The sequence below is a fragment of the Scyliorhinus torazame genome, chromosome 1 (assembly GCF_047496885.1).
Source record: "Scyliorhinus torazame isolate Kashiwa2021f chromosome 1, sScyTor2.1, whole genome shotgun sequence".
NCBI classification, from domain to species: Eukaryota; Metazoa; Chordata; class Chondrichthyes; order Carcharhiniformes; family Scyliorhinidae; genus Scyliorhinus; species Scyliorhinus torazame.
The window spans coordinates 237,338,794-237,351,083 of NC_092707.1; the positions used below are offsets into that span (position 1 = coordinate 237,338,794).

Here is a 12,290-nt window from a genome sequence, read left to right on the forward strand (position 1 = left end):
GGGAAACCTATTTGGGGTGAGGAGCAAAACATTTCACTTTGGCCAGCACTTTAATCTTTGAGTCCAAAATTGTGCAATCGTATCTCAATTTGTTTTGCATGTTTACATTCTGCTGAATACATTTTGTGGATTCTTAATCTTTGCTTCGAATGGTGTACATCCATGTGCCTGCCCAATGCAATACTCAAATGTTTTTCCTCACAGCTTTGATGAAAAGGAATGCGAATTTTTAATCACATGGGAGACTCGTGCAGCATGTGCCAGAAAACCACAAGAGGTTTATGTGGTAGATGGAGCCATTAAAAGCCCAACAACTGGCCAAAAAGTCAATTTGTCAGCTATTTATTCTAAGTAAGTGTTGTACATTTTGATTAGTTTCATATTTTTCATTCAACTTTCATTTGTTTGTGCACATGAACCTTTGAAAGCAGTTGCTGTGAAGAAGACCTGTTTTGTTGTGTCTTGTCACACTGTCTACTCTTAAAATAAGGTAAATCCCGACAGTGAGAAATTAAAAAAAAAATGTCTTTTGGCTATGTTTCGGTAAACCTCGAGGGGGGGGGGCGATGGGGAGATCCGACATGGCAGTGTTGGAGGAGAAGCGTGGTTATGGGCGGAGAAGGGGGCCATCTTGGATGAGCCCGGTTTAGGGTGAAATTAAAGAGGACCGAATCGGTAGGGGAGTGGAGGCGCAAACCTCTGATAAGGCGGAGAACATGGAACGTGCGGGGGCTAAACGGGCTAGTGAAAAGGTCTCGGGTCTTTGTACACCCAAAGAGTTTGAAGGCAGAGGTGGTCTTTCTGCAGGAGATGCACCTCCGGATGAGGGAATCAGGTTAGGCAGAGAAAGGGATGGGTTGGGTCAGATATTTCACTCTGCGTTTAACTCAAAGAAGGGAAGGCCCCGGTGGAATTTTAGAAGGAGTTTGCAGCAGAACTGGCACCACACCTCCTGGGGCCATTTAGCAAGGTGCCTGGAGAAGGGGGAGCTCACTGAGACGATGACACAGACCACAATTACGCTAATACCAAAGAAAGAGAACGACCTGCTGGAGTGTGGGTCATACAGGCCCATACCATTGTTGAGTACAGACATGAAAGTGTTCGCTAAGTTAGTGGTGGGGAGGATGGAACAATGCGTTCCGGGGTTGGTTGCAGAGGATCAAATGGGTTTCGTGCAGGGCAGGCAACTCTGGAGTAATATAAGGCGACTATTGAATGTGATCATGACCCCATCGAGACGATGGGCACTGGAGGTAGTGATGTCTATGGACGGGGAGAAGGCATTTGATCGGGTGGAGTGGCGGTACCTGTTCAAGGTCCTGGGAAAGTTTGGGCCAAAATTTGTGGTATGGGTGCTTCTGCGGTACGTGGCCCCGGTGGCGAGTGTATGGACCATATCCATGACCAGATGAGCTCATGGAGTTTTGGGTTGCATATGGTGAAAATGAATGTCCTGCCATGGTTCTTATTTATATCCCAGATGCTCCCGATCTTAATTCCAAAGGCCTTGTTTCAGAAGTTGGGCACAGTCATTTCAGAGTTTATATGGGTGGGGAAGATGCCATGGGTGAAGAAGGCCCTGCTGCAGAGGCAGAGGGGGAGTTAGCGTAACCAAACCTGCTGCACTACTATTGGGCAGCAAATGTAGAGAAAGTGAGGCGGTGGTGGGAAGGAGAGTGGTTAGGATGGAGGAAGAATCCTGTAGTGGGTCCAGCCTGAGGGCCATGTGGCACTACTTCTGGCACCGAGGAGATATACTGAGAGCCCGGTTTTACGGTCCACGATAAAGATGTGGAACCAGTTGTGGAGACATTTTAGGATGGAGGGAATGTCGGTGTTAACGCTGTTGTGAGAGAACCAAGGGTTTAAGCCATGGGAGACAGATGGTATGTATAGAGATGGGGCTGGTGAGGGAGAGGGATTTGTATTTTGAAGAGGGGTTCACAAGCCTGGAGGAGCTGCGTGCAGGAGAGGGCAGAGCTCCTGAAGGTAAGTGAATTCAGGTATTTACAAGTAAGGGACTTTGCAAGGAAGGTGGAAAGGATTTCCCAGGCTGCCGAAATGTGCCCTTTTGGAACAGTTGCTGCTTCTGGACGTGGAAGGGGAGTGTAGGATTGGGGACATATATGGATGGCTGGGAGAGTAGGGGGGTATGCAAAAAGTGAGGATCAAGGAGAAATGGGAGGAGGGGGAGGGGAAGATAGGCTGTGGTGTGAGGAATTGCTTAGGGTGAATTCGACCTCCTCGTGTACTAGGATGAATTTGATACAGTTTAAGGTGGTACACGGTGCACATGACTCATGAGGATGTGACTTCTTCCTGGGGGCTGACAGGCGAGTGTGAGAAGTGTGGGCTAGGACCAGCAAACCACGCACACATGTCCTGGGGCTGCGAGAAGTTGGAGAGGTACTGGGAGGGAGTGTTCAGGATGTTAGCAAAGATTGTGGAAGTCAGGCCGGACCCAATGGTGGCAATTTTTGAGATATTGGATATGCGGGAGCTGATGGAGGGGAGGAAGACTGACGCATGGCCTTCACGTCTCTGGTTGCTCGGTGAAGAATTCTGCTGGAATGGTGGTCAGCTACTCCGCCGGGGGCAGTGGCCTGGCTACGGGATCTGTATGATTTCCTCCAGTTGAAAAAAAATAAATTTTGAATTGAGGGGTTCAGCAGAGGGCTTTGAGGCATGGTGGGGATTGTTCGTGACCATGTTCGAGGAGTTGTTCATTGTGGGGGGGGGGGGAGGGGTGTTGAAAAAGGGGGAAAACTGTAAAACTGAGTTGGGGAGAGTGTTCCCAGGATTATTTATGTTTTTGTATTTTTTGAATAAGTTTGGAATGAAATACATTTTTTTTTTTTAAAAAAATGTTTCTGTAAACCATTAAATATTGGAACAAAATTTGGCTCTGAATGGTCTGAATAATCTTCACGTGATTAACGTATTTGACCCATTTTTAGAACTCTAGTGTACAGATTGTTTCTGCTGATCGGGTTTCGCACTGAAGACTACAGATGACACATTTAGCATACTGTGTTACAGGTTGTACCATGCTTTAGGTGATATTAGATCAAATGGTGACTCGTATATCTACGATATTCAGCTTTCTGGAATCGCGGATCCTGAACATACTCCGTGCCAAGGATCCAATATCTGCCAGGTCAAAACTAACCAGCCTTACTTCAGGCGCATTGGCATAGCGTCTAAAGCAAAATACTATCTTGAAGGTAAATACTTCTTAGTCATTAATTTCCTTGGTTTCTTTAATAGTTTGTTTCCTGAAAGATCGGCTTCTGCCATTGACCTCCTACAACAAAGTTGATATAAACCTGCTGTAACCTTCCTCGAATATTTCACTCTGTAAAATATCCAGGCTTCAGCACAATTTCTCTTGACACTTTCAGTACAGTATCAGATATGCGATCTTTCGGATGGCACACAAAAACCAAGGCACAGTCAGCTCGGCTAGATGTAAAATATCCAAAGCCCTGTTTTGAATAAGAGCAGGGGAGTTCTCCCTGGTGTCATGGCCAGCATTTCTCCCTCATAACTAAAAGAGATTATCCAGCCATGATCACATTACTGTTCGTGAGGTCTTGCTGTGTTCAAACTGGCAGCTACGTTTCCAAAATTACAGCAGTGACTATACTTCAAAATTACTTACTCGGCTGCAAAGTACTTTGAGATGTCTGAGTTCATGAATAGAACTATATATTATATAATACACTCCTAAATGCATGTCCTTTTTTTCTATAACCATTATTGTTTAATTAAAAGTCTCACTTTGCTGTTGGTGTGTTTGTAACTTGTTTAGCATCAACCTGCTTGTACTATCTAATTAAAAACTGTCTAATTATCCAAATATTAATTTTTCTCGATACTTTTCTGCAATAAAAAAAAACATGAAATAGATTGGATTATATGAAGGGTAAGAAGGTAACAATCAAACCGAAATTCTGCGAACTGAAACAATGAAAAGTTATCGGCTATTCAGAAAGGATCCCATCCTCGGACAGCAGGAGAAGAATCCTAGCAAATGAATTGTGATAGAGAGATGGAAGCTTTGGTCAGAGATAGAGAAAGGTATACATGTTGCTTGTGGAGAAAAGGGCAACTAAGGAGCAGAGAAGGACTGAAGGATGTTCCACATGGAAAAGGGAATTTTAGAATGTGCAGTGGACACAAGTGGCTTTCTATAACATGTAGAAATTGATATTAGTGCACAAGTAAGTTCCTTATATAGAGTTTGTGAATGAACACAGATCAGGAGCTGATGGTGGTTGAAGGAATCTGTCACCGGGAATATAAGGATAGAATATCGCTATGTCTGCTTATCTCCATGTTCCTTACCTGGCTATCCTAAGCATGGGGTTTGTATGGATTTTGGATTCTTTATAGTCCCTTAAGACCGAGTTGAACAAATTTGCAACAGAGGAACACATTTCCACCTGGAGAGATTAGCTAGGAGTAAGCAGGAATAGGTTTACTGCAGTTTCCTGGACCTTTGATTTGAGAGTCCAGGGAATATAGAAAATTTCGATGTCCGGAAACAATGCTGTGTTCTCTCTTCCATGTTCTGACTATCATTTACAACGCGTGCGTTTCCTATGGTATTTGTTTAATTTGAGATCTAAACTACTTGCCCCTTGACTGTTCCTTCACTGTTACTGTATCAAACTCCTGGATGTTCCTTAACAGCACTTTTGAGTGTACCTAGACCACAGGGATTCAAGAATGTGACTTCGCACCACCTTCTCAAGGTCAACTAAGTAAATGCTGGCCTAGCCAGCGACGCCACATCCCATGAACAATTTTTTTTGAAGTAAACTGTTCCAAAGGCTAACCACCATCTGTGAGGAAATGTTTTCTTATTGCTGACAGAAACTACTCTTGTCAACTTGTAGTTAATGGCACAATAAAAGCAAAGACGACTGCTCGAGGGTGACAGTCAAGTGCAGAGTTTTGTTTTTAAAGAGTGAATGAATTGCAAATGGTCATTTATCTTAAAAGCCCAGAATGTCAATTGAGCACTAGAATTGATCTCAACTCAGCCAAAAGCATATTAAAAATGGTGTACAGGCCATTGATTTCTAAAATGACCTTTGGGCTTATTTATCTAAAGCTTGTCTAACCTATAATTTGCTTCTGGTCTGGAGGCTGATGACTAGTGCACTCTACAGTTTTGTGTCTTTACACAACTGCACTGTCCATCACATCACCAAGAAATGTTCTTTGCCTTCCTCCTTGCTCTGCTTCCTGTTTTCCCAGGCAGTAACAATCCCAATAATTTCCCATGATTCCTGAAAAATATACTCCTGATTGTTCCCTTAATGAGCTTTCTTAAATGTCTTCTGCTAACTCAGGTTTTTATTAACCAGTCTTTCTATCCAACTAAATTTCTGTAACATCTGTAGCATCCAACATTTTTCGAAGTATTGTTTTCGCGCACTCAATATCATTGACCACACATCTTAAACATTCTACATCTCGCCCAGCTTGACTTTATGATGCATAAAAACGCTTTAGAAACATCTGTGCTACAATTGGTTTCCTCCTTTTAACTTCATTTCTACTTTGCCCATCTAATGTGTACCCCAAATAAATGACAGTTTGCTCTGTTTCATGTTGGTGTTTTTATTTTGCAAGATCTTCTTGGCTAATGATTCCCAGTGTCTGTCTTTGCAATTGATTTCAATCCATACCTATCATCATCTTGACGTATCTTCCAAATATATGTGCAGAACATTTAATTATCTTAAGAGATTGGGTTCAAAGTCAATGTAAAATTGACATGCAACATTAGTCATCCAAGCCATATGTCAATTAATTAATTGGGCTGGATTTTGCTGGGGGTATTGTGAGGTGGGGATAGTTGACAAATCTGTTGCCATTTGCCGTCATTGAAACCGATTGTAATTGAAAATGTCAGGCACGTGTGGTTAGTGCAGAAATCCTAGAGATATGCTGTCTATCACTCAGCTCTGACACAAGTGGCATTGTGCCACCCTCAGGGCCAGGAATTGCTAAAATTAGTGAGAATGTCAACCTTCCCACCTCCCACATTGCCATTTCAAACCATTTAAAATGTTACAACTTGCTCAATCAGGCGTAACTGGGTTTTTAACACCAATGTGATTCATAAAACTTTCATGAACAACAACTGACCCTGTAAAAATAAGTTTATAATTGAATTTTCAACTATTATTAGAAATTAAAATGTTTTTGAAACTCAGAATATTTTAGCTGTTACCCCACATGAATGTCCTGATCTTAACTTTTTACATAAACCAAATTAAAGTGATTTTGTTTTAGTTTCCTCTTTTGGGTGGGGTGTCGATTTAATTTATTTGACTGATCGAACAGCCTGATGAGTGCATGGTACAGAACAAGCGTTGCGGTCCAGTACCATGCACTGAACACTACTGAAGGTAAAATGTCATTGCTGCAAATTAAGCCCTGCTGAGTACCTTCATCGGTGCTTTTAAAATCCAGCCCAATATTTTGAGAAAAATGATAATGTCATACACCTTCATCCTATTGCACTTTATAGGCTTTGTTTCATGTAATATCTTTACAGTAAAACATCCTAATGAATATCATGTTTTTCCAACCAATTCCAATTTTCAGAGTGTTAATTTTTGCTTCACTCTGTCAAAAGTTTAATCTTAACCTTCATTTAATCATTCCTGTACCAAATATTCCGTTGGTCCCCTTCCTGCTCTGAATCCAGTTGTTCCTCCCTTCAATCCATGCGCTAGTATGTATCTTTGTGGCCTGTTTATTAACAGTGCTCCCAACACATGATTGTTTATAATGTGGAGGTCATATTGATCTTGTGGTATGATTTTGCATTGCTGTTTATTTTTTGTTTCCAGATGATGACCTGGATGTAGTTTTCTCTTCTAACTCGGTGTGTGGCCGTGATAAATCCAAGAATGCTTCCTCCACCATACTAATTCACTGCAGTGAATCAACAGGGGAAGGGAAACCAGATTTCCTTCATGAGACGTCCGACTGCCAGTACCTGTTTACCTGGTACACATCAACAGTCTGTGCACTTACGTGAGTTTCTCCAGCGCTTTAAAGATTTAAGCTGCAGGGGACTGATTTTCAATATTTATCCATTTACGTTTTTGGCTTGTTGCTGAATTTTTAATTGAACTGCAAACAGCCAACTTGATACGTTGAGAATTCTATGTAGGCTTTCAAAAGTTCAAAGTCTCATCTCATCCAGCATATATATTCATTTGAGAATTTTGTTTTGCAAAAAACATGCACTTAACAGCCTAAGATCAAACTCAAGCCTCCTCTGCATTTCAAGAGTTATGATTCATTTTGAGCCCCAGGTCACTTTCATTATTTTAAAACATTTGATACAACTGGGAAGATACATATAAGAAGAAGTCTGCAGGACAACTTTCTGACTGACCTGTAGAATAACTGAGGTGGGTAGATAAAAAGCACGAACAAGTCAGAAGTCCAGATCATGTTGGAGAAATGGAGATTCCCGCTTGTAAAAAAAAAAAAAAAATTCCTTTGTGCAAACTAACATTTCTAAATTCAACAGCCTATTAAGTACAAATTTAGCCCTTAAAATGGCTGACTGTTTCTAAGGTTATCTGTGAATACTACTTCAGAAGAAACATCGTAAAGCTCATACGCGAATGATTAAATAAATGGGTAGAGTCCATAGTGGGGATAAAAGGAGGACATTGAGATAATGGCCTTCCACATTCCATGCTTCGGCCCGAAGGAAAGATACATTTTCACAAATGAAGGCTTCATAACCACGTGATTGATGTTGTGTTGAGCCACCAAGTTATATACCACAATGTCTACATTGTAAACAATACCAGCACAATGCAAAATATGAAAGTGTAAGAATGAAATTCTTTGCTTTCCAGGGGAAATTATCAATTTGTTTAAGATCTTCATAGTGTTGTTGTGTGCAGCACTCTGAATCAGAAGATTGTTGGCTCAATTCCCACTCCAGAGACTTTTTAAAAGTTATTTTATTACAAACTGGGGCAGCACGGTAGCCTTGTGGATAGCACAATTGCTTCACAGCTCCAGGGTCCCAGGTTCGATTCCGGCTTGGGTCACTGTCTGTGCGGAGTCTGCACATCCTCCCCGTGTGTGTGTGGGTTTCCTCCGGGTGCTCCGGTTTCCTCCCACAGTCCAAAGATGTGCAGGTTAGGTGGATTGGCCATGATAAATTGCCCTTAGTGTCCAAAATTGCCCTTAGTGTTGGGTGGGGTTACTGGGTTGTGGGGATAGGGTGGCGGTGTTGACCTTGGGGAGGGTGCTCTTTCCAAGAGCCGGTGCAGACTCGATGGGCCGAATGGCCTCCTGCACTGTAAATTCTATGAAATCTATGAAACATGTATTAAAACAGGTTTAAGTGAATAAACGCCACACCTTTCACACTCATCTGTTACCCCCTGAAAGAACCCACTCATTCTCGCCTGAGTCATATGCACCACCTTAAACTGTATCAGGCTCATCCTTGCACAAGCGGAGGTCCCATTTACCCTTCGCATTGCCTCACTCCATACTCTCCAATTGAGCTCCCCTCCCAACTCCACTTCCCATTTCTCCTTGATCTTCACCACCCAATCGCCTCCCTGCTCCCCCAGCCACTTGTGAATAGATACCCAATTCTTCCCACCCCTTCCACATCCGGAAGCAGCAGTCACTCCAACAGGGTGTATCCTGGCAACCTAGGGAATCCCCTCCAGACCTTTCGCGCAAAGTCCCTAATCTGCAGATACCTGAACTCATAGAATTTCATAGAATTTACAGTGCAGAAGGAGGCCATTCGGCCCATCGAGTCTGCACCGGCTCTTTGAAAGAACACCCTACCCAAGCCCACACCTCCACCATATCCCCATAACCCAGTAACCCCACCCAACACTAAGGACAATTTTGGACGCTAAGGGTAATTTAGCATGGCCAATCCACCTAACCTGCACATCTTTGGACTATGGGAGGAAACCGGAGCACCCGGAGGAAACCGGAGCACCCGGAGGAAACCCACGCACACACGGGGAGGATGTGCAGACTCCGCACAGACAGTGACCCAAGCCGGGAATCGAACCTTGGACCCTGGAGCTGTAAAGCAATTGTGCTAACCACCATGCTACCGTGCTCCCCCTCGGCAGCTCTACCCTCTCACTTAGCTCCACCAGACTGGTGAATTCTTCCTCCAAATACAGATCCCTCGCCTTGACCAGCCCCACTTCCCTCCACCTCCTGTATACACTCTCCATCTCCCCCGGCTCAAACCTATGATTCTCACACAGCGGCGTTAGTACCGACATCCCTTCCACCCTAAAATGCCACCTCAGCTGATTCCATATCTTCACCGTGTACTGCACCACCGGGTTCCCTGAATACCTACTTGGAGCCATTGGCAACACTGCCGTCACCATAGCCCTCACACTAGACCCTTTACAAGATTCCTCCTCCATCCTAACCCACTCTACCCCTTCACCTGCCCACCATCGCCGCACCTTGTCCACATTCGCCGCCCAATAATAATGAAGCAAGTTCGGCAACATCAACCCCCGCTACTACCTCTGCCTCTGTAGCAGGGTCCTCCCCACCCTCGGCACCTTCCCCGCCCATACAATGTCCGAAATATCGTGTCTACTTTCTGAAAAAAGATGTTGGTATAAAGATCGGGAGAGCCTGGAAGATAAACAACAACCTCAGCAGAATATTTATTTTCATCACTTGGACCCTACCCGCCAACATTAAGTGCAGTGCATCTCACCTCTTAAGCTCATTCCTGGCAGCATCGTCCAGCTTGGTTAAGTTCGACTTACGGAGCCCCGTCCATTCCCTCGCTACCTGAATCCCGAAATACCTAAACCTATCCCTCGCTACTGTAAATGGCATTCTCCCCCCCCTAAATTAGCCCGCTGTGCCAGCTCATTCACCGGGAATACCTCGCTTTTCCCTACATTCAGTTTATACCGCGAGAACCCTCCAAATCTCCCCAGCAGGCCCATGATCCTTCCCATACTCTCCAACGGATCCGAAACATACAGCAAGAGGTCATCGGCATAGTGACACCCGATGTTCCCTCTGTCTCCTCATACTCCCCTGCCACTCCACCAACCCCCTGAGAGCCATTGCCAACGGCTCTATGGCCAGTGCAAACAGCAACGCCGACAGTAGGCACCCCTGCCTCATACCCCTGTGTAAGTCAAAGCTTTGTGAGCTCATATCATTCTTCCTCTCCCTCGCCACCACAAACAGCAACCGTACCCATGCCACACATCTCAGCCCAAACCTAAACCTTCCCAAAACCTCAAACAAGTACCGCCACTCCACCTGATCAAATACCTTCTCCGTGTTCATGGAGACCACCACCTCCGGTACCAGAGCCCCCGACGGATTTATCACCACATTCAACAGCCGTCTTATAATACACCCCACAAAGCCTGTTCGATCTTCTGCAACCACTCATGGTTGCAGAACCCTCACACTTCTCCATTCTCCCTGCCAACAACTTGGCCAATACTTTCAAATCTGTGTTCAATAGTGATATTGGCCTACACGACCCACATTCCGCCCAGTCCTTCACCTTTTTGGGGATTAGTGTGATTACTGCCATCATCTCCGGCAACTGCCCCTTCTCCAGTGCTTCATTAAACTCCCCTAACAGATGTGGTGCCAGGTCCGTTGCAAATTCCTTATAAAATTCCACCGGGTACCCATCCGGCCAAGGGCCTTCCCTGATTTCATACCCCTGATACTATCCAGCACCTCCCTCAGCCCCAAGGGCTCCTCCAACACCTGCCTCTTTGCTTCCACCACCTGTGGAAATTCCAGCTTGTCCAGAAACTGCCCCATGTCCCCCTCCTCTCCCCCCACGTCCACCTCATAAAGTCTCTAGTAGTGCTCCCTAAGTGCCTCATTTATCTTCCCTGGCTCCAACACCACATCCCCAGCCCCAGTCCGTATCTTCAATATTTCCCTGGACGCAGCCTACCTCCGCAGCTGGTGCACCAGCACGCGGCTCGCCTTCTCCCCATACTCATATTGCATCCCCCTTGCCCTACGCAGTTGCCCTACCGCCCTCCACATTGTCAGCCTGTCAGATTGCCCCTGCAACTTTTTCCTGCTCGCCAATCCTTCCACGGTGGCCACCCTCTAATATTCCCTGTCCATTGCCACTATCTTTCTCATGAGACAATCATGTTCTTCCCTCCTTTCCCTATCCGCACGAGCCTTGAACAAAATAATTTCCCCCGGACCACTGCACTCCGTGCTTCCCACAAAATGTACGCCGACACCTCCCATTCTGATTCAACTCCACATACTCCTTAATTGCCACCCGCACCTTATCACAAAAACCTCCATCCGCCAACAGCCCCAAGTCAAACCTACACTCTGCTCTTGTCCCGATCTGAACCGATTCTCCAGCCAATGGGGTGCATGGTCCGCGATAACGATCTCGGCATACTCTGCCCCCTGCACCCCAACCAAAATCTCCCGACTCACTACAAAGTAGTTAATCCTCAAATACACCTTATGGACATGTGAAAAGAAGGATGCTCCCTTCCCCCAGGGTTCTGAAAACGCCATGGGTCTACCATACCCATCCTCTCCATAAACCCCCCCCCCCCCCCCAGCTCCCTCGCAATTCGTACCCTACCCATCGACCTGGGGCTCGACCTATCCACCCTCTGCTCCAGGACATGGTTAAAATCTCCTTCCATGATCAACTGCTGCGTAGCCAAATCCGGGATCGCTGCCAGCAACCCTCCCAGAAAACCCAAATCACCCAATTTGGGGCATACACATTTACCAACTCCACCGGTACCCCTTCCAATGCCCCACTCACAATCACATATCTCCCACCTGGATCCCTCACCACCTTCGCATTCACAAATCCCATTTTTTTGCTCATTAAAATCGCCACTCCCCTCGATTTCGACTCAAACCCCGAGTGGAAAAACCTGCCCAACCCACTCCTTCCTTAACCTAACCTGGCCCTTCACCTTCCAGATGCATCTCCTGCAGAACGACCACCCCAGCTTTCAAGCTCCTGAGGTGCACGAACCTCTTAACCGGCCCATTCAGTCCCTGGACGTTCCACGCTAGCAGCCTTACTGGAGGCTGGTGCCTCCAGTCCCCTCTACCGTCCGTCATCGTCCCCACTTAACTCCCGTCCCTTTAATTCCACCCTATACCTAGCCCATCCCAGATGGCCCCTTTCTCTGTCCATGACCATGTCATCTTTTACCCCCTGTACGTCGCAACAACCTCTTCCTGGCCAC

General features: G+C 45.5%; 1 protein-coding gene across 1 annotated transcript in view; it reads left to right on the plus strand.

Annotated features, from left to right (window-relative positions):
* The window catches only part of igf2r (insulin-like growth factor 2 receptor), a 267,979-nt gene that overhangs the window by 236,364 nt on the left and 19,325 nt on the right, over positions 1 to 12,290 (plus strand). Inside the window, exons 43-45 of the mRNA XM_072503630.1 lie at positions 205 to 351; positions 3,043 to 3,227; positions 6,876 to 7,062. Coding sequence (XP_072359731.1) covers positions 205 to 351; positions 3,043 to 3,227; positions 6,876 to 7,062 — 519 coding nt within the window. The remainder of the gene's footprint in view (positions 1 to 204; positions 352 to 3,042; positions 3,228 to 6,875; positions 7,063 to 12,290) is intronic.